At 44.7% G+C, this 23568-nt stretch overlaps 1 protein-coding gene across 1 annotated transcript in view; it reads right to left on the bottom strand.

Annotated features, from left to right (window-relative positions):
• Positions 1 to 23568, bottom strand: part of LOC124000157 (A disintegrin and metalloproteinase with thrombospondin motifs 6-like) — a 247176-nt gene that overhangs the window by 197755 nt on the left and 25853 nt on the right. Inside the window, exon 7 of the mRNA XM_046306337.1 lies at positions 19667 to 19812. Within this exon, the coding sequence (XP_046162293.1) occupies positions 19667 to 19812 (146 nt within the window). The remainder of the gene's footprint in view (positions 1 to 19666; positions 19813 to 23568) is intronic.

Raw genomic sequence — 23568 nt, 5'->3', positions numbered from 1 at the left:
CTAGTCTATTATATTCTACTATACTCTATCCTAGTCTATTATATTCTACTCTATCCTAGTCTATTATATTCTACTATATTATACTCTACTCTATCCCAGTCTATTCTATTCTACTCTATCCTAGTCTATTATATTCTATTAAATTATACTCTACTCTATCCTAGTCTATTATATTCTACTCTACTCTATCCTAGTCCGTTATATTCTACTCTACTCTATCCTAGTCTATTATATTATACTCTACTCTATCCTAGTCTATTATATTCTACTCTACTCTATCCTAGTCTATTATATTCTACTATATTCTACTCTACTCTATCCTAGTCTATTATATTCTACTATACTCTATCATAGTATATTATATTCTACTATATTCTATTCCACTCTACTCTACTCTATCCCAGTCTATGATATTCTACTCTACTCTATCCTAGTCTATTGTATTCTACTCTACTCTATCCTAGTCCATTATATTCTACTCTACTCTATCCTAGTCTATTATATTCCACTATACTCTATCCTAGTCTATTATATTCTACTCTATCCTAGTCTATTATATTATACTCTACTCTATCCTAGTCTATTATATTCTACTATATTCTACTCTACTCTATCCTAGTCTATTATATTCTATTATACTCTATCATAGTATATTATATTCTACTATATTCTATTCCACTCTACTCTACTCTATCCCAGTCTATGATATTCTACTCTACTCTATCCTAGTCTATTATATTCTACTCTACTCTATCCTAGTCCATTATATTCTACTCTACTCTATCCTAGTCTATTATATTCTACTATACTCTATCCTAGTCTATTATATTCTACTCTATCCTAGTCTATTATATTCTACTATATTCTACTCTACTCTATCCCAGTCTATTCTATTCTACTCTACTCTATCCTAGTCTATTATATTCTATTAAATTCTACTCTACTCTATCCTAGTCTATTATATTATACTCTACTCTATCCTAATCCATTATATTCTACTCTACTCTATCCCGAGTCTATTATATTATACTCTACTCTATCCTAGTCTATTATATTCTACTCTACTCTATCCTAGTCTATTATATTCTACTATATTCTACTCTACTCTATCCTAGTCTATTATATTCTACTATATTCTACTCTACTCTATCCTAGTCTATTGTATTCTACTATATTCTACTCTACTCTATCCTAGTCTATTATATTCTACTCTACTCTATCCTAGTCTATTATATTCTACTATATTCTACTCTATCCTAGTCTATTATATTCTACTCTACTCTATCCTAGTCTATTATATTCTACTATATTCTACTCTACTCTATCCCAGTCTATTATATTCTATTCTACTCTATCCTAGTCTATTATATTCTATTAAATTCTTTTTTTTAAATCAAATCAAATCAAATTTTATTTGTCACATACACATGGTTAGCAGATGTTAATGCGAGTGTAGCGAAATGCTTGTGCTTCTAGTTCCGACAATGCAGTGATAACCAACAAGTAATCTAACTAACAATTCCAAAACTACTGTCTTATACACAGTGTAAGGGGATAAGGAACATGTACATAAGGATATATGAATGAGTGATGGTACAGAGCAGCATACAGTAGATGGTATCGAGTACAGTATATACATATGAGATGAGTGTGTAGACAAAGTAAACAAAGTGGCATAGTTAAAGTGGCTAGTGATACATGTGTTACATAAGGATGCAGTCGATGTTGTAGAGTACAGTATATACATATGCATATGAGATGAATAATGTAGGGTAAGTAACATTATATAAGGTAGCATTGTTTAAAGTGGCTAGTGATATATTTACATAATTTCCCATCAATTCCCATTATTAAAATGGCTGGAGTTGGGTCAGTGTCAATGTCAGTGTGTTGGCAGCAGCCACTCAATGTTAGTGGTGGCTGTTTAACAGTCTGATGGCCTTGAGATAGAAGCTGTTTTTCAGTCTCTCGGTCCCAGCTTTGATGCACCTGTACTGACCTCGCCTTCTGGATGATAGCGGGGTGAACAGGCAGTGGTTCGGGTGGTTGATGTCCTTGATGATCTTTATGGCCTTCCTGTAACAACGGGTGGTGTAGGTGTCCTGGAGGGCAGGTAGTTTGCCCCCGGTGATGCGTTGTGCAGTCCTCACTACCCTCTGGAGAGCCTTACGGTTGAGGGCGGAGCAGTTGCCGTACCAGGCGGTGATACAGCCCGCCAGGATGCTCTCGATTGTGCATCTGTAGAAGTTTGTGAGTGCTTTTGGTGACAAGCCGAATTTCTTCAGCCTCCTGAGGTTGAATAGGCGCTGCTGCGCCTTCTTCACGACGCTGTCAGTGTGAGTGGACCAATTCAGTTTGTCTGTGATGTGTATGCCGAGGAACTTAAAACTAGCTACCCTCTCCACTACTGTTCCATCGATGTGGATAGGGGTGTTCCCTCTGCTGTTTCCTGAAGTCCACAATCATCTCCTTAGTTTTGTTGACGTTGAGTGTGAGGTTATTTTCCTGACACCACACTCCAAGGGCCCTCACCTCCTCCCTGTAGGCCGTCTCGTCGTTGTTGGTAATCAAGCCTACCACTGTTGTGTCGTCCGCAAACTTGATGATTGAGTTGGAGGCGTGCGTGGCCACGCAGTCGTGGGTGAACAGGGAGTACAGGAGAGGGCTCAGAACGCACCCTTGTGGGGCCCCGTGTTGAGGATCAGCGGGGAGGAGATGTTGTTGCCTACCCTCACCACCTGGGGCGGCCCGTCAGGAAGTCCAGTACCCAGTTGCACAGGGCGGGGTCGAGACCCAGGGTCTCGAGCTTGATGACGAGCTTGGAGGGTACTATGGTGTTGAATGCCGAGCTGTAGTCGATGAACAGCATTCTCACATAGGTATTCCTCTTGTCCAGGTGGGTTAGGGCAGTGTGCAGTGTGGTTGAGATTGCATCGTCTGTGGACCTATTTGGGCGGTAAGCAAATTGGAGTGGGTCTAGGGTGTCAGGTAGGGTGGAGGTGATATGGTCCTTGACTAGTCTCTCAAAGCACTTCATGATGACGGAAGTGAGTGCTACGGGCGGTAGTCGTTTAGCTCAGTTACCTTAGCTTTCTTGGGAACAGGAACAATGGTGGCCCTCTTGAAGCATGTGGGAACAGCAGACTGGTATAGGGATTGATTGAATATGTCCGTAAACACACCGGCCAGCTGGTCTGCGCATGCTCTGAGGGCGCGGCTGGGGATGCCGTCTGGGCCTGCAGCCTTGCGAGGGTTAACACGTTTAAATGTCTTACTCACCTCGGCTGCAGTGAAGGAGAGACCGCATGTTTCCGTTGCAGGCCGTGTCAGTGGCACTGTATTGTCCTCAAAGCGGGCAAAAAAGTTATTTCGTCTGCCTGGGAGCAAGACATCCTGGTCCGTGACTGGGCTGGATTTCATCTTGTAGTCCGTGATTGACTGTAGACCCTGCCACATGCCTCTTGTGTCTGAGCCATTGAATTGAGATTCCTAGTCTATTATATTATACTATATACTATATTCTATATTCTACTCTATCCTAGTCTATTATATTCTACTCTACTCTATCCTATATTATATTCTACTATATTCTACTCTACTCTATCCTAGTCTATTATATTATACTATACTCTATCCTAGTCTATTATATTCTACTCTATCCTAGTCTATTATATTCTACTATATTCTACTCTACTCTATCCTAGTCTATTATATTCTACTCTATCCTAGTCTATTATATTCTACTATATTCTACTCTACTCTATCCTAGTCTATTATATTCTACTATATTCTACTCTACTGTACTCTATCCTAGTCTATTATATTCTACTGTACTCTATCCTAGTCTATTATATTCTACTCTATCCTAGTCTATTATATTCTACTATATTCTACTCTACTCTATCCCAGTCTATTATATTCTACTCTACTCTATCCCAGTCTATTATATTCTACTCTACTCCATCCTAGTCTATTTTATTCTACTCTAAGCACCTCTGATGTTGAAATGGGGCATCTCGGGCATCCACTTGCAGTATTTGACCGTAGTTTTTATACTGCAACTGTCACGACTCCCACAGAAGGTGGCTCCCCTGCCTGTTCGGGCGGCGCTCGGTGGTCGTCGTCGCCGGTCTACTAGCTGCCACCGATTTTGGGCGTTAGCATTGGATACCGAAATAAAGTCCGGTTTCCCCAGTATCCTCTGCTCTCTGCATTTGACTCCGCACCCACCACTCCAGGCGTTGTGACAGCAACAGATTAGTCAAATCATGAAGGTTTGTCCTTCTATAAATGTATTTAAATGTCAACCAGCTAACACACAGGCAGGCAGGCAGGCAGGCAGGCAGAGAGCAACACAGTCTTTGAAGTCTATTAAGACCCTGCTGTGTCCCTGTTGTAGCCCTCTCTGTCTGTCTGTCTGTCTGTCTGTCTGTCTGTCTGTCTGTCTGTCTGTCTGTCTGTCTGTCTGTCTGTCTGTCTGTCTGTCTGTCTGTCTGTCTGTCTGTCTGTCTGTCTGTCTGTCTGTCTGTCTGTCTGTCTGTCTGTCTGTCTGTCTGTCTGTCTGTCTGTCTGTCTGTCTGTCTGTCTGTCTGTCTGTCTGTCTGTCTGTCTGTCTGTCTGTCTGTCCCTCCGTCCTCCCATTTATTTGTCTGTCTCTCTTTCTCTGTCTATCTGATACAATACTAATCCAATCCAATGCAGGACAAACCCCTGAATGTTAAACAACACATCATACATTTACCAGTCATTCCTAAACTTTTCATCTACTAAAAACCCAATGACACTGCAAATAAAATGTTGTTTTGCCCCCCTCGGTCCGTCTCCCCTCCACCCCCCTACCCTGGTAGACCGGTTCCAAACCCATGAGGTACGGTCTCCAGGACAAACAGACTCCACCTCATTTACAAAATCTATTTATTTAGATTTATGTCCTTTAATTTCCCCCTGGGTTTCTCAAACACCACGGGCCACGTTCCAAACTAGACACACTGTGGCCATCAAACCCAGAACCTAATAAAGCAACAACAGCGAATGAAGGAGAGGTCACTATGTATAGCACAGTGCCTAGAGGGATGAGCTGGACCTGTACCATACATAACCTCCTCAGGGATAATGACTGTAACGACGGCAGAACAAGAGAACCATAAGAACATAGGAGAGAGAGAGAGCGAGAGAGAGAGAGAGATGTATTATTTTATTACAATGTATATTGTATACATTATTGCTTTGGTAATAGATGTTTTTTCATGCAAATGAAGCAGCTTGAATTTGAGAGAGAGCGAGAGCAAGGGGAGCGGAGATAGAGAGACAGAAATAGACATACAGACAGGATAGTGAAGTATAGGTCACTATCATTCCTAGAAGAATGAGCTATCAGAACAGACCGTCCACCTCAAGGATAATGTCTCTTCCTTATGTTTCTGACTGACCACAACCAGACCGCAACCACAGGATACCAACGCCATGACAACCTCTGCCATGAACACTTCTACTATGACATCATGCTTGCTGTGTGCTCACTGTAACCACAGTCTGCGCTCTGCAGGGTGAACCAACCTCACATTGCACGCTTAGAAGTTTAATTTAATTTTAATTTAACCTTTATTTTAAATTAACAGGCAACTCCATGAAGAACAAATTATTATTTACAATGCCCGCCTGGCAGAAGTTGAGTTTGGGAGTACAGTATGGAATTAATATACTGTTATTAGCCATACAGAAGTAGGATCTTAATTGGATCACTCTTGTGTTGCTGAAAATGTTCATGCACAGCAGAAAATGCAAGCTAGTAGTGTATTCAAGGTTTAAAAAGGCTTCTAAAGTTTGTAATTTCTACTTTAAAATCTCAACTTGATTTTTCCTAACAAAAAATGTATCAAACCCTACAAAAAAAATGAATTAATTTTAATCCACATAATAATTCACATTTCCTGTTGCTGCAGGATTATTTTCCTGCTGTAGCAAACTGGCTCAAATGAAGATCCTACATCTGTATACACATCAATACGGACTTAGTAGTGACAGAGTCTCCAATGCAATACACAAATATCTGTTAAAAACAGTAAGCACACAGCTGAAACAAGGAGATGGAGATCTATGATAAACTGCATGGCCTAGGGCAACCCTCATCAAAATCACTCATTGCCTTGGCTAGGTATGATCTCTAACCCAGATTACTTAGAGACCCAGAAGGGCAAAGAGCTGACCTGTAACATGACCCCTGATGAGGAGGAAGGCGAGGGGTAGGGTAGTGGAGAGGTTGCTTGTTCAAATCCGTGATCAGACTACGTGACAAATCTGCCAATGTGCACTTTAACAAGACACTTAACGCAAATGTCTCCTGTAGGCTGCTTTGGATAAGAGTGTCTGCTTAATGACTAATGTAGATAGTAGGTAAGGCTTAACATGCTAAACATCTCTAATGTTACTGACAGTAGTTGGGAGCCTTAGAAGTTATGCTGCCATTGTGATGCCAGAAGGCTACTGAAGGGGTTTTATGGAGTGCTTGCTGTCTTCAGCCGTCTGTTGTGTCCGTATTTATCGAAGAACTGGTCTGTACTGGTAAACTTACATCACATCAGCCTTCTGCTGCTACAGGTACTGGTCTGTACTGGTAAACTTACATCACATCAGCCTTCTGCTGCTACAGGTACTGGTCTGTACTGGTAAACTTACATCACATCAGCCTTCTGCTGCTACAGGTACTGGTCTGTACTGGTAAACTTACATCACATCAGCCTTCTGCTGCTACAGGTACTGGTCTGTACTGGTAAACTTACATCACATCAGCCTTCTGCTGCTACAGGTACTGGTCTGTACTGGTAAACTTACATCACATCAGCCTTCTGCTGCTACAGGTACTGGTCTGTACTGGTAAACTTACATCACATCAGCCTTCTGCTGCACATCAGCCTTCTGCTACAGGTACTGGTCTGAACTGGTAAACTTACATCACATCAGCCTTCTGCTGCTACAGGTACTGGTCTGAACTGGTAAACTTACATCACATCAGCCTTCTGCTGCTACAGGTACTGGTCTGTACTGGTAAACTTACATCACATCAGCCTTCTGCTGCTACAGGTACTGGTCTGTACTGGTAAACTTACATCACATCAGCCTTCTGCTGCTACAGGTACTGGTCTGTACTGGTAAACTAACATCACATCAGCCTTCTGCTGCTACAGGTACTGGTCTGTACTGGTAAACTAACATCACATCAGCCTTCTGCTGCTACAGGTACTGGTCTGTACTGGTAAACTAACATCACATCAGCCTTCTGCTGCTACAGGTACTGGTCTGTACTGGTAAACTAACATCACATCAGCCTTCTGCTGCTACAGGTACTGGTCTGTACTGGTAAACTAACATCACATCAGCCTTCTGCTGCTACAGGTATTGGTCTGTACTGGTAAACATACATCACATCAGCCTTCTGCTGCTACAGGTCTCTCCAGCATGTGTCTGATGCTAAACCAACACTAGCTGCTAGCCGTTCACTAAAGCCTTTTGTTGTATGCACAGGGAATGCTGTACGCTGCTTACAGAGTTCAGTGATGTTCAGTGACTGTATTTGTATTATATGCCCTCTACAACATCTCATTATTGTATGAGAGAGCTCAATGTCATTGAAGAATCCATAGACTCTAACCACTTCCGGGAAAATTGGAAAACACTAAACAAACAACAACACAAATAATTATCTATCCAAAATGGAGATGTATGGGTAAACCACTTCTCCAATCTTTTTGACTCTATAACAATGAACAATGAACAAACAGCAAAAACATTTACATGATCAAATACAAATCAACTATTAAAGACTACCAGAACCCACTGGATTCTCCAATTACCTTGAATGAGCTACAGGACAAAATAAAAACTCTCCAACCCAAAAAGGCATGTGGTGTTGATGGTATGCGCAACGAAATGATCAAATATACAGACAACAAATTCCAATTAGCTATACGAAAACTCTTTAACATCATCCTTAGCTCTGGCATCTTCCCCAGTATTTGGAACCAAGGACTGATCACCCCAATCTACAAAAGTGGAGACAAATTTGACCCCAATAGCTACCGTGGGATATGCGTCAACAGCAACCTTGGGAAAATCCTCTGCATTATCATTTACAGCAGACTCGTACATTTCCTCAGTGAAAACAATGCACTGAGCAAATGTCAAATTGGCTTTTTACCAAATTACCGTACAACAGACCACGTATGCACCCTGCACACCCCAATTGACAAAAAAACAAAACAAAACAAATTTAAAGTCTTCTCATGCTTTGTTTCTAGCTTAGACTACTGCAATGCTCTACTTTCCGGCTACCCGGAAAAAGCACTAAATAAACTTCAGCTGCTAGAATCCTGACTAGATTGGTCCTGCCGAACATACCTACACGTACGCTACGGTCACAAGACGCAGGCCTCCTAATTGTCCCTGGAATTTCGAAACAAACAGCTGGAGGCAGGGCTTTCTCCTATAGAGCTCAATTTTTATGGAATGGTCTGCCTACCCATGTGAGAGACGCAAACTCAGTCTCAACCTTTAAGTCTTTACTGAAGACTCATCTCTTCAGTGGGTCATATGATTGAGTGTAGTCTGGCCCAGGAGTGTGAAGGTGAACGGAAAGGCTCTGGAGCAACGAACCGCCCTTGCTGTCTCTGCCTGGCCGGGTCCCCTCTTTCCACTGGGATTCTCTGCCTCTAACCCTATTACAGGGGCTGAGTCACTGGCTTACTAGGGCTCTTTCATACCGTCCCTAGGAGGGGTGCGTCACTTGAGTGGGTTGAATCACTGATGTGATCTTCCTGTCTGGGTTGGCGCCCCCCCCCCCTTGGGTTGTGCCATGGTGGAGATCTTTGTGGGCTATACTCGGCCTTGTCTCAGGATGGTAAGTTGGTGGTTGAAGATATCCCTCTAGTGGTGTGGGGGCTGTGCTTTGGCAAAGTGGGTGGGGTTATATCCTTCCTGTTTGGCCCTGTCCGGGGGTGTCATCGGATGGGGCCACAGTGTCTCCTGACCCCTCCGTCTCAGCCTCCAGTATTTATGCTGCAGTAGTTTATGTGTCGGGGGGCAAGGGTCAGTTTGTTATATCTGGAGTACTTCTCCTGTCCTATCCGGTGTCCTGTGTGAATTTAAGTATGCTCTCTCTAATTCTCTCTTTCTCTCTTTCTTTCTCTCTCTCGGAGGACCTGAGCCCTAAGACCATGCCTCAGGACTACCTGACATGATGACTCCTTGCTGTCCCCAATCCACCTCCAGTTTCAACTGTTCTGCCTGTGATTATTATTATTTGACCATGCTGGTCATTTATGAACATTTGAACATCTTGACCATGTTCTGTCATAATCGCCACCCGGCACAGCCAGAAGAGGACTGGCCACCCCACATAGCCTGGATCATCTCTTGGTTTCTTCCTAGGTTTTGGGCTTTCTCGGGAGTTTTTCCTAGCCACCGTGCTTCTACACCTGCATTGCTTGCTGTTTGGGGTTTAAGGCTGGGTTTCTGTACAGCACTTTGAGATATCAGCTGATGTACAAAGGGCTATATAAATACATTTTATTTTATTTTATTTTGATTTGTTGATTTCAAAAAAGCCTTAGACTCAATTTGGCATGAGGGTCTGCTATACAAATTGATGGAAAGTGGTGTTGGGGGAAAAATAACATTATGAAATCCATGTACACAAACAAAAAGTGTGCGGTTAAAATAGGCAAAAAACACACACATTTCTTCCCACATGGCCGTGGGGTGAGACAGGGATGCAGTTTAAGCCCCACCCTCTTCAACATATATATCAACAAATTGGCGTGGGCACTAGAAAAGTCTGCAGTACCCGGCCTCACCCAATTCAAATCTGAAGTCAAATGTCTACTGTTTACTGATGATCTGGTGCTTCTGTCACCAACCAAGGAGGGCCTACAGCAGCATCTATATATTCTGCACAGATTCTGCCAGACCTGGGCCCTGACAGTAAATTTCAGTAAGACCAAAATAATGGTGTTCCAAAAAAGGTCCAGTTGCCAGGACCACAAATACAAATTTCATCTAGACACCGTTGCCATAGAGCACACAAAAAACTATACATACCTTGGCCTAAACATCAGTGCCGCAGGTAACTTCCACAAAGCTGTGAATGATCTGAGAGACAAGGCAAGAAGGGCATTCTATACCATCAAAAGAAACATAAAATTCAACATACCAATTAGGATCTGGCTAAAAATACTTGAATCAGTTAAAGAACCCATTGCCCTTTATGGTTGGGAGGTCTGGGGTCCGCTCACCAACCAAGAATTCACAAAATGGGACAAACACCAAATTGAGACTCTGCATGCAGAATTCTGCAAATAAATGCTCTGTGTACAATGTAGAACACCAAATAATGCATGCAGAGCAGAATTGGGCCGATACCCGCTAATTATCAAAATCCAGAAAGGAGCTGTTCAGTTCTCCATCCACCTAAAAGGAAGCGATTCCCAAACCTTCCATAACAAAGCCATCACCTACGAGAGATGAACCTGGAGAAGAGTCCACGAAGCAAGCTGGTCCTGGAACTCTGTACACAAACACAAACACACCCCACAGAGCCCCAGGACAGCAACACAATTATGAGAAAACAAAAAGATAATTACTTGACACATTGGAAAGAATTAACAAAAAAAAACAGAGCAGCCGGGAATGCTATTTGGCCCTAAACAGGGAGTACACAGTGGCAGAATACCTGACCACTGTCACTGACCCAAACCGAAGGAAAGGTTTGACTATGTACAGACTCAGTGAGCATAGCCTTGCTATTGAGAAAGGCCACCGTAGGCAGACCTGGCTCTCAAGAGAAGACAGGCTATGTGCACACTGCCCACAAAATGAGGTGGAAACTGAGCTGCACTTCCTAACCTCCTGCCCAAATTATGACCATATTAGAGACACATACTGTATTTCCCTCATATTACACAGATCCACAAAGAATTTTGAAAAGCAAACCCGATTTTGATAAACTCCCATATCTACTTGGTGAAATACCACAGTGTGCCATCACAGCAGCAATATTTGTGACCTGTTGCCACAAGAAAAGGGCAACCAGTGAAGAACAAACACTATTGTAAATACAACCCGTATTTATGTTTATTTATTTTCCCCTTTGTACTTTAACCATTTGTACATTGTTACAACACTGTATATAGACATAATAAGACATTTGTAATGTCTTTATTATTTTTGAACTTCTGTGAGTGTAATGTTTATTGTTCATTGTTATTATTTATTTCACTTTTGTATATTATCTACCTCACTTGCTTTGGCAATGTTAACATGTGTTTCCCATGCCAATAAAGCCCCTTGAATTGAATCGAACAGGCAGGCAGGCAGGCAGGCAGGCAGGCAGGCAGGCAGGCAGGCAGGCAGGCAGGCAGGCAGGCAGGCAGGCAGGCAGGCAGGCAGGCAGGCAGGCAGGCAGACAGACAGACAGACAGACAGACAGACAGACAGACAGACAGACAGACAGACAGACAGACAGACAGACAGACAGACAGACAGACAGACAGACAGACAGACAGACAGACAGACAGACAGACAGACAGACAGACAGACAGACAGACAGACAGACAGACAGACAGACAGACAGACAGAGAGTGAAAGAGTGAATCAGAACTTTGTTAGGGCCTGAGTATAATGGAACATCAAGTTGTGTGTAGGCGATGAGATGAGCTGTGCTGAGCGTCAGGATGCTAACATGCATCTATAAATAGTTAATGATGGACCCAGGAAGCTTTCATTAACCACTGTGTCTGCTAGAAAATCCCCCCATTCCCTGATGGAATCCACCTAAAGAAAGAGCACAGCGATTTTAAGACTGTTTACGTTAGCAACGCACAACTTTACTGTGTGGCCATTACATTTATGACTAAAGATATCCCTGGGAAAATATCAGGTTAAAACAGGGTTTTATGAGACGATGAGTGATTTTGATGAGGGTTGCCCTCGGCCATGCAATTTATCATAGAACTACACTATCTATACTAAAGTATGTGAAAACCCTTTCAAATGAGTGGTTTGGGCTATTTCAGCACCACTTCAAATGATTGGATTGGACTATTTCAGCACACCTTCAAATGAGTGGATTGGGCTATTTCAGCACCCCTTCAAATGAGTGGATTGGGCTATTTCAGCACCCCTTCAAATGAGTGGATTGGGCTATTTCAGCACCCCTTCAAATGAGTGGATTGGACTATTTCAGCACCCCTTCAAATGAGTGGATTGGGCTGTTTCAGCACCCCTTCAAATGAGTGGATTGGGGTATTTCAGCACCCCTTCAAATGAGTGGATTGGGCTATTTCAGCACCCCTTCAAATGAGTGGATTGGGCTGTTTCAGCACCCCTTCAAATGAGTGGATTGGGGTATATCAGCACCCCTTCAAAAGAGTGGATTGGGCTATTTCAGCACACCTTCAAATGAGTGGATTGGGCTATTTCAGCCACGCTCGATGCTGACAGGTGTATCAAATCCAACACACAGCCATGCAATCTCCCTAAACAGACATTGGCAGTAAAATGGCTCAGCGACTTTCAACGTGGCACTGTCATAGGATGCCACCTTTCCAACAAGTCAGTTTGTCAAATTTGTGCCCAGCTAGAGCTGCCCCGGTCAACTGTAAGTGCTGTCTCAGCCGGGAAGTGGGAGGGCACACAAGGGTCTCTGGAAGTGACGTCAGCACAAGAACTGTTCATCAGAAGCTTCATGAAATGGGTTTCTATGGCAGAGCAGCCACACACAAGCTTAAGATCACCATGCGCCATGCCAAGCGTGGGCTGAAGAGGTGTAAAGCTCGCCACCATTGGACTCTGGAGCAGTGGAAAAGTGTTCTCTGGAGTGATGAATCACACTTCACCATCTGGAAGTCAGACGAACGTATCTTGGTTTGGAGGATGCCAGCAGAACGTTACATAGTGGCAAATGTCAAGTTTGGTGGAGGAGGAATAATGATCTGGGGCTGTTTCTCATGGTTCGGCTAGGCCCCGCAGTTCTAGTGAAGTGAAATCTTAACGCTACAGCATACAATGACATTCTACAGGATTCTGTGATTCCAACTTGTGGCAACAGCTAGGGGAAGGCCCTTTCCTGTTTTAGCATGACAATGCCCCCGTACAGAAAGCGAGGTCCATACAGATGGTTTGTGGAGATCGGTTTGAAAGAACTAGACTGGTCTGCACAGAGCCCTGACCTCAAGCCCATCGAACACCTTTGGGATGAATTGTAAAGCCGACTGCGAGCCAGGCCTAATAGCCAAACATCAGTGCCCAACCTCACTAATGCTCTTGTGGCTGAATGGAAGCAAGTCTCTGCAGCAATGTTCCAACATCTAGTAGAAAGCCTTCCCATAAGAGTGGAGGCAGCAAAGGGGGGACCAACTCCATATTAATGCCCATGATTTTGGAATACTATTGGTCATGTAGTGTATGACTATCTCCTTTCCGTCCTTTTCAAGAAGTTCCAGAAGAATAAATACATCGGGGCGGCAGCATAGTCTAGTGGTTAGAGTGTTGGACTAGTAGCCGGAAGTTTGCGAGTTCAAACCCCCGAGCTGACAAGGTACAAATCTGTCGTTCTGCCCCTGAACAGGCAGTTAACCCACTGTTCCCAGGCCGTCATTAAAAATAAGAATTTGTTTTTAACTGACTTGCCTGGTTAAATAAAGGTAAAATAAATAAAAAAAAGATTTAAAAAATTACTGATGTCATATTATGTATATTTACAGTGTTGTAACGATGTACAAATGGTTAAAGTGAAAATAAATAAACATAAATATGGGTTGTATTTACAATGGTGTTTGTTCTTCACTGGTTAACCTTTTCTTGTAACAGGTCACAAATCTTGATATGGGAGTTTATCAAAAACGGGTTTCTTTGTGGATCTGTGTAATCTGAGGGAAATACAGTATGTGTCTCTAATATGGTCATAATTTGGGCAGGAGTTTAGGAAGTGCAGCTCAGTTTCCACCTCATTTTGATGGCAGTGTGCACATAGCCTGTCTATTCTTGAGAGCCAGGTCTGAATACGGTGGCCTTTCTCAATAGCAAGGATATGCTCACTGAGTCTGTACATAGTCAAAGCTATCTTTAGGTTTGGGTCAGTCACAGAGGTCAGGTATTCTGCCACTGTGTACTCTCTGTTTAGGGCCAAATAGCATTCTCGTCTGCTCTGTTTTTTTGTTAATTCTTTCCAATGTGTCAAGTAATTATCTTTTAGTTTTCTCATGATTTGGTTGGGTCTAATTGTGTTGCTGTCCTGGGGCTCTGTGGGGTGTGTTTGTGTTTGTGAACAGAGCGCCAGGACCAGCTTGCTTAGGGGACTCTGTGGCGGACTGCAATAGCATCGAATAGTCCCCGTGATATGCAACTGTTCAGGGAAGTCAGGAACCAATACACGCAGTCAGTCAGGAAAGCTAAGGCCAGCTTCTTCAGGCAGAAGTTTGCATCCTGTAGCTCCAACTCCAAAAAAGTTCTGGGACACTGTGAAGTCCATGGAGAACAAGAGCACATCCTCCCAGCTGCCCACTGCACTGAGGCTAGGTAACACGGTCTCCACCGATAAATCCATGATTATCGAAAACTTCAATAAGCATTTCTCAACGGCTGGCCATGCCTTCCGCCTGGCTACTCCAACCTCGGCCAACAGACCCCCCCCCCCCCCGCAGCTCCTCGCCCAAGCCTCTCCAGGTTCTCCTTTACCCAAATCCAGATAGCAGATGTTCTGAAAGAGCTGCAAAACCTGGACCCGTACAAATCAGCTGGGCTTGACAATCTGGACCCTCTATTTCTGAAACTATCCGCCGCCATTGTCGCAACCCCTATTACCAGCCTGTTCAACCTCTCTTTCATATCGTCTGAGATCCCCAAGGATTGGGAAAGCTGCCGCAGTCATCCCCCTCTTCAAAGGGGGAGACACCCTGGACCTATATCCATCCTGCCCTGCCTATCTAAGGTCTTCGAAAGCCAAGTCAACAAACAGGTCATTGACCATCTCGAATCCCACCGTACCTTCTCCGCTGTGCAATCTGATTTCCGAGCCGGTCACGGGTGCACCTCAGCCACACTCAAGGTACTAAACGATATCATAACCGCCATCGATAAAAGACAGTACTGTGCAGCCGTCTTCATCGACCTTGCCAAGGCTTTCGACTCTGTCAATCACCATATTCTTATCGGCAGACTCAGTAGCCTCGGTTTTTCGGATGACTGCCTTGCCTGGTTCACCAATTACTTTGCAGACAGAGTTCAGTGTGTCAAATTGGAGGGCATGCTGTCCGGTCCTCTAGCAGTCTCTATGGTGGTGCCACAGGGTTCAATTCTCGGGCCGACTCTTTTCTCTGTATATATCAATGATGTTGCTCTTGCTGCGGGCGATTCCCTGATCCAGCTCTACGCAGACGACACCATTCTATACACTTTCGGCCCGTCATTGGACACTGTGCTATCTATCCTCCAAACGAGCTTCAATGCCATACAGCACTCCTTCCGTGGCCTCCAACTGCTTTTCAATCGATCGCTGCCTGCACCCGCATGCCCGACTAGCATCACCACCCTGGATGGTTCCGACCTTGAATATGTGGACATCTATAAGTACCTAGGTGTCTGGCTAGACTGCAAACTCTTCTTCCAGACTCATATCAAACATCTCCAATCGAAAATCAACTCAAGAGTCGGCTTTCTATTCCGCAACAAAGCCTCCTTCACTCACGCCGCCAAGCTTACCTTAGTAAAACTGACTATCCTACCGATCCTCGACTTCGGCGATGTCATCTACAAAATGGCTTCCAACACTCTACTCAGCAAACTGGATGCAGTCTATCACAGTGCCATCTGTTTGGTCACTAAAGCACCTTATACCACCCACCACTGCGACTTGTATGCTCTAGTCGGCTGGCCCTCGCTACATATTCGTCGCCAGACCCACTGGCTCCAGGTCATCTACAAGTCCATGCTAGGTAAAGCTCCGCCTTATCTGAGTTCACTGGTCACGATGGCTACACCCATCCGTAGCACGCGCTCCAGCAGGTGTATCTCACTGATCATCCCTAAAGCCAACACCTCATTTGGCCGCCTTTCGTTCCAGTACTCTGCTGCCTGTGACTGGAACGAACTGCAAAAATCGCTGAAGTTGGAGAATTTTATCTCCCTCACGAACTTCAAACATCAGCTGTCTGAGCAGCTAACCGATCGCTGCAGCTGTACATAGTCTATTGGTAAATAGCCCACCCATTTTCACCTATCTCATTCCCATACTGTTTTTATACTGTTTTTATTTATTTTTCTGCTCTTTTGCACACCAATATCTCTACCTGTACATGACCATCTGATCATTTATCACTCCAGTGTTAATCTGCAAAATTGTAATTATTCGCCTACCTCCTCATGCCTTTTGCACACATTGTATATAGACTGGCCCTTTTTTTCTACTGTGTTATTGACTTGTTAATTGTTTACTCCATGTGTAACTCTGTTGTCTGTTCACACTGCTATGCTTTATCTTGGCCAGGTCGCAGTTGTAAATGAGAACTTGTTCTCAACTAGCCTACCTGGTTAAATAAAGGTGTTCTCAACTAGCCTACCTGGTTAAATAAAGGTGTTCTCAACTAGCCTACCTGGTTAAATAAAGGTGTTCTCAACTAGCCTACCTGGTTAAATAAAGGTGTTCTCAACTAGCCTACCTGGTTAAATAAAGGTGTTCTCAACTAGCCTACCTGGTTAAATAAAGGTGAAATAAATCAATAAAAACATTTTTTTAAACTCTTCACTGTAGGTGATGGCTTTGTTATGGAAGGTTTGGGTATCGCTTCCTTTTAGGTGGTTGTAGAATTTGACAGCTCTTTCTTGGATGTTGATTATTAGCGGGTATCGGCCTAATTCTGCTCTGCATGCATATTTGGTGTTCTTCATTGTATACGGAGGATATTTTTGCAGAATTCTGCATGCAGAGTCTCAATTTGGTGAGAGTCTCAATTCTCTCTCTCTATATATATATATAGATGTTGTAGAGAGCCTATAATACAAACACAGTCACTGAACATCACTGAACTCTGTAAGCAGCGTACAGCATTCCCTGTGCATACAACAAAAGGCTTTAGTGAACGGCGAGCAGCTAGTGTTGGTTTAGCATCAGACACACGCTGGAGAGACCTGTAGCAGCAGAAGGCTGATGTGATGTAAGTTTACCAGTACAGACCAGTACCTGTAGCAGCAGAAGGCTGATGTGATGTAAGTTTACCAGTACAGACCAGTTCTTCGATAAATACGGACACAACAGACGGCTGAAGACAGCAAGCACTCCATAAAACCCCTTCAGTAGCCTTCTGGCATCACAATGGCAGCATAACTTCTAAGGCTCCCAACTACTGTCAGTAACATTAGAGAAGTTTGGCATGTTAAGCCTTACCTACTATCTACATTAGTCATTAAGCAGACACTCTTATCCAAAGCAGCTCACTGGTCACCATAGCAACACACACCCGTAGCACGCTCTCCAGCAGGTATATTTCACTGGTCATCCCCAAATCCAACACCTCCTTTGGCCGCCTTTCCTTCCATTTCTCTGCTGCCAGTGACTGGAACGAATTGCAAAAATCACTGAAGTTGGAGACTTATCTTCCTCACTAACTTTAAGCATCAGCTCTCAGAGCAGCTTACCGATCGCTGCAGCTGTACACAGCCCATCTGTAAATAGCCCATCCAACCAACTACCTACCTCATCCCATATTTGTTTTTGTTTTCTGCTCTTTTGCACACCAGTGTTTCTACCTTCACATCCTCATCTGCACATCTATCACTCCAGTGTTAATTGCTAAATTGTAATTACTTTGCCACTATTGGCCTATTTATTTCCTGACCTCCGTACCTCCGTACGGTTATTTCCTTACCTCCGTACTTCATTTGATCACACTGTATACATAGTTTTCTATTGTGTTATTGACTGTACTTTTGTTTATTCCATGTGTAACTCAGTGTTGTTTCTATCGCACTGCTTTGCTTTATCTTGGCCAGGTCGCAGTTGTAAATGAGAACTTGTTCTCAACTGCCCTACCTGATTAAATAAAGGGGAAATAGAAATAAACAAATAAAAAGCAACTTATAGGAGAAATGTGCATTAAGTGCCTTGCTAAAGGGCACATTGGCAGATTTTTCATGTATTCTGATTGGGGATTTGAACCCGCAAACTTTTGGCGACTGGCCAAAAGCTCTTAAGCACTAGGTTACCTGTCAGGATTTGGCCAGGCTTGTTCCGGTTTTCGGTCACTAGATGACCCCATTGTGCTTTTTGACCTTTTGTTTTCCCTTGATCCCCATTATTATTTGCACCTGTGCCTCGTTTCCCCTGATTGTATTTAAACCCTTAGTTTTCCTCAGTTATTTGCTCTGTGTTTGTATGTTAGCACCCAGCCCTAGTATTCTGTGTACTCTTGTTGATACCGGTGGACTCGCTTGTGGAATTCTGTTCTTGTTTATTTATTTTTGAGTATCTTTTGAGGCTTTTTATGCTATACCTACCACCTTGTGGATTTACCTTTTTTGTCTTGGAGGATTACCTTTGTTCTTGTGGAATTCCTTTTGAGGTTGTGGAGTTTTTTTTTTACTTCATTAAATACACTGTCTCAAGTACTGCTGTGTCTGCCTCATCTTCTGGGTTCTGCTGACTATTCGTGGCTCAGTTGGTTAAGTGACTGTTTCTCACTCCGGAGACCTGGGTTCGTAACCGGGTCCTGACAGTTACCTGCCACCCCTATCTTTATGGTCACTCCTATGGTCACTTCACAAAGTGGTAACTTTACAACAACAGGACTCTGAAAAGGAGCTGGAGAACGTTACTTGACAGACAAACAACTAAAGTAAACTAGCACTAGTCTAACATTAGTAGAACACCTGGTTTGTACACATCCAGGCAAGGAGAGACAAAAGCAGGGCTTTAACCCATGCCATTTAACCCACAAAACAACAACCCCCCTGCAGTCAAAATAAGTAAGGAATATACATGTTAGTTACTAGGTTATGTGGTCAAAACAGATCAGGCAACAATTTAGCCAATAGCAGGTAATGAAATAGATTTTGCTGCAGCAAGGTTACCATGCATTCATGTAGTATGACTGGTATGACAGAGAGGATAGTTTCCCGTTGTCGGTAGCTGTAAGAGGTACAGTACAGTAGGTACTACATACAGACTGAAGCCAGTAATAGATATGAGTAATGACTTGGCTGTGTGTTTCAAAGTTACTGTAGTGTTCTGTCTGTAATGCCAACGCAGCACAGAGTCGGAAGGTGGAAGGACTTCTAAAGTAGGACTGCTAAAGTATTTAAGTAAACATGCTCTCATTGTCCAATGAGTCATCTAAATAAATGTTTGGTCAAGAAGAGTAAGAGACGAACAGTAAGCTAAATAATGACACACTCTTACCACTGGAATAATAATAACAGTGTGTGTGTGTGTGTGTGTGTGTGTGTGTGTGTGTGTGTGTGTGTGTGTGTGTGTGTGTGTGTGTGTGTGTGTGTGTGTGTGTGTGTGTGTGTGTGTGTGTGTGTGTGTGAGAGAAGTTGGAAAGTAGAACCTTTCCCCCATCCAGGTGTCTCTGTTCTTCCCCCAGAGGGTAACAGGTCAGATAGAAAGAGAAGAGATTCCTACCTTGTGATGAGGACAGCGTTGTCATGGTGAGCCATGCCGTTCTCTGGGATGCTGTTCCCATCTCCTTGGTGACTGAGGATAGACTTCTGCCACTTACAGAAGCTGTCTAGAGACTTGTCTGCATGGTGGTTGATCTCCAGGTTGGGCTGGATAGAACATACAGCACACATTACAACACAGTCTGAATATACAACCCAGAACAGTCTGAACACATCCACAACCCAGAACAGTCTGAATACATCCACAATCCAGAACAGTCTGAACACATCCACAACAGTCTGAATACATCCACAACCCAGAACAGTCTGAATCCACAACCCAGAACAGTCTGAATACATCCACAATCCAGAACAGTCTGAACACATCCACAACCAGAACAGTCTGAATACATCCACAACCCAGAACAGTCTGAATACATCCACAACCCAGAACAGTCTGAATACATCCACAACCAGAACAGTCTGAATACATCCACAATCCAGAACAGTCTGAATACATCCACAACCCAGAACAGTCCGAACACATCCACAACCCAGAACAGTCTGAACACATCCACAAACCAGAACAGTCTTAATCCACAACCCAGAACAGTCTGAACACATCCACAACCCAGAACAGTCTGAACACATCCACAAACCAGAACAGTCTTAATCTACAACCCAGAACAGTCTGAACACATCCACAACCCAGAACAGTCTGAACACATCCACAACCCAGAACAGTCCGAACACATCCACAACCCAGAACAGTCCGAACACATCCACAACCCAGAACAGTCTGAACACATCCACAACCCAGAACAGTCTGAACACATCCACAACCCAGAACAGTCCGAACACATCCACAACCCAGAACAGTCTGAACACATCCACAACCCAGAACAGTCCGAACACATCCACAACCCAGAACAGTCCGAACACATCCACAACCCAGAACAGTCTGAACACATCCACAACCCAGAACAGTCTGAACACATCCACAACCCAGAACAGTCTTAATCCACAACCCAGAACAGTCTGAACACATCCACAACCCAGAACAGTCTGAACACATCCACAAACCAGAACAGTCTTAATCTACAACCCAGAACAGTCTGAACACATCCACAACCCAGAACAGTCTGAACACATCCACAACCCAGAACAGTCCGAACACATCCACAACCCAGAACAGTCCGAACACATCCACAACCCAGAACAGTCTGAACACATCCACAACCCAGAACAGTCCGAACACATCCACAACCCAGAACAGTCCGAACACATCCACAACCCAGAACAGTCTGAACACATCCACAACCCAGAACAGTCCGAACACATCCACAACCCAGAACAGTCTGAACACATCCACAACCCAGAACAGTCCGAACACATCCACAACCCAGAACAGTCCGAACACATCCACAACCCAGAACAGTCTGAACACATCCACAACCCAGAACAGTCTGAACACATCCACAACCCAGAACAGTCCGAACACATCCACAACCCAGAACAGTCCGAACACATCCACAACCCAGAACAGTCTGAACACATCCACAACCCAGAACAGTCTGAACACATCCACAACCCAGAACAGTCTGAACACATCCACAACCCAGAACAGTCTGAACACATCCACAACCCAGAACAGTCTGAACACATCCACAACCCAGAACAGTCTGAATACATCCACAACCCAGAACAGTCTGAACACATCCACAACCCAGAACAGTCTGAATACATCCACAACCCAGAACATTCTGAACACATCCACAACCCAGAACATTCTGAACACATCCACAACCCAGAACGGTCTGAATACATCCACAATCCAGAACAGTCTGAATACATCCACAACCTAGAACACACAACACAGTCTGAACACACAGAACCCAGCATTCCGACCAGAACACGCCCAACATTCTGCATTTGACATATCTAGTGCTGAATTAAGATTAATGCAAGCCACTCAGACTTTCACTTAAATCTCCCATTGACATCAATGTATGATTTATGGTTGAAGTTAGGATTGGTGTCACACCCTGACACTAGAGAGCTTTTTATTCTCTATGTTGGTTAGGTCGGGGTGTGACTAAGGGTGGGTTATCTAGGTGAATATATATATCTATGTTGGCCTGGTATGGTTTCCAATCAGAGGCAGCTGTTTATCGTTGTCTCTGATTGGGGATCATATTTAGGCAGCCATTTCCACATTGTGCTTTGTGGGATCTTGTCTAGGTATAGTTACCTGAGAGCTCTTCGTTGAGCTTCACATTTTGTTTAACACTTTATTTGTTTTTTCTTTGAGTTTCTTTTCCTAATAAAGACGATGGAAACATACCACGCTGCATCTTGGTCCAGTTATTATAACGATCATGACAGAAGATCCCACCACAAACGGACCAAGCAGCGTGGCCAGGAGGAGCAGACATCCTGGTCATGGGAGGATATCTTGGACGGTAAGGTATCCTGGAAGTGGAATGAGATCCTAGACGAAAGGGTCGCCTTCCATGGGAGCAGACGGAGGCAGCGAGGGAACATAATCGACGACACCGGGGTTCGCAGCCACGACGGAAGCCCGAGAGGCAGCCTCAGAAATTGTTTTGGGGGGAGGGAACACGGAGTGGTTGGCCGAGCCAGGTTTTGAACCAGAGCCAACTCCCCGTACTCACCATAGGGGGCGTGTGACCAGTCAGGCACCATATTTTGCTGTGATACGCATTGTGTCTCCAGTGCGCATTCACAGCCCGGTGCGTTCTGTGCCACCTCTTCGTACTTGTCGTGCTAAAGTGGGTATCTGTCCAGGACGGGTTGTGCCTGCTCAGCGCGCCTGGCCTCCAGTTTGCCTCCTCGGTCCAGGATATCCTGCGCCGGCTCTATGCGCTGTATCCCCAGTGCACCTTCACAGCCTAGTGCGTCCTGTGCCAGCTTCCCGGCACTTGCCGTGCGAAGGTGGTCATTTGTCCAGGACGCGTTGTGCCAGCTCTACGCTCCAGACCTCCAGTGTGCCTCCACAGTCCAGTATGTCCTGTGCCTCCTCCCTGCATTCGCCCCGAGGTGCATGTCACCAGCCCGGTGCCACCTGTACCGGTCCCAATGCATCAGGCCTCCAGTGTGCCTCCACAGTCCAGTACGTCCTGTGTCTCCTCCCCGCACTCGCCCTGAGGTGCGTGTCACCAGCCCGGTGCCACCTGTACCGGCCCCACGAATCAGGCCCCCAGTGTGCCTCCACAGTCCAGAGCTTCCGACGACAGTTCCCAGTACAGAGCTTCCGGGCGACAGTTCACAGTCCAGAGCTTCCGGCGACGGTCCACAGTCCGGAACCTCCAACGATGGTCCCCAGTCCGGAACCTCCTGCGAGGGTTCCCAGTCCGTCCGGAGCCTGCGGCGACGATCCACGGTCCGGAGTCCCCGGCGACGATCTACGGTCCGGAGTCCCCGGCGACGATCTACGGTCCGGAGTCCCCGGCGACGATACAAGGTCCAGTTCCTCCGGCGACGATCCACGGTCCGGAGTCCCCGGGGACAATCCACGGTCCGGTTCCTCCGGCGACGACCCACGGTCCGGAACTTCAGGCAACAATCCCCGCACCAGAGCCGCCACTGAAGATAACGTATCCGCGAGCGGAGTGGGTACTTCGCCACGCAACGGAATCGCACCCGACGGTAGATGCCCACCCGGACCCTCCCCTATTGAGTCAGGTTTTGCGGCCGGAGATCGCACCTTTGGGGGGAGGGGTACTGTCATGCCCTGACCCTAGAGAGCTTTTTATTCTCTATGTTGGTTAGGTCGGGATGTGACTAAGGGTGGGTTATCTAGGTGAATATATATATCTATGTTGGCATGGTGTGGTTCCCAATCAGAAGCAGCTGTTTATCATTGCTTGTCTCTGATTGGGGATCATATATAGGCAGCCATTT

The sequence above is a fragment of the Oncorhynchus gorbuscha genome, linkage group LG16 (genome assembly GCF_021184085.1).
Source record: "Oncorhynchus gorbuscha isolate QuinsamMale2020 ecotype Even-year linkage group LG16, OgorEven_v1.0, whole genome shotgun sequence".
Classification (NCBI taxonomy): domain Eukaryota; kingdom Metazoa; phylum Chordata; class Actinopteri; order Salmoniformes; family Salmonidae; genus Oncorhynchus; species Oncorhynchus gorbuscha.
Note: the sequence above shows the minus strand (reverse complement) of the source record. Positions and strands in the feature narration are given on the sequence as shown.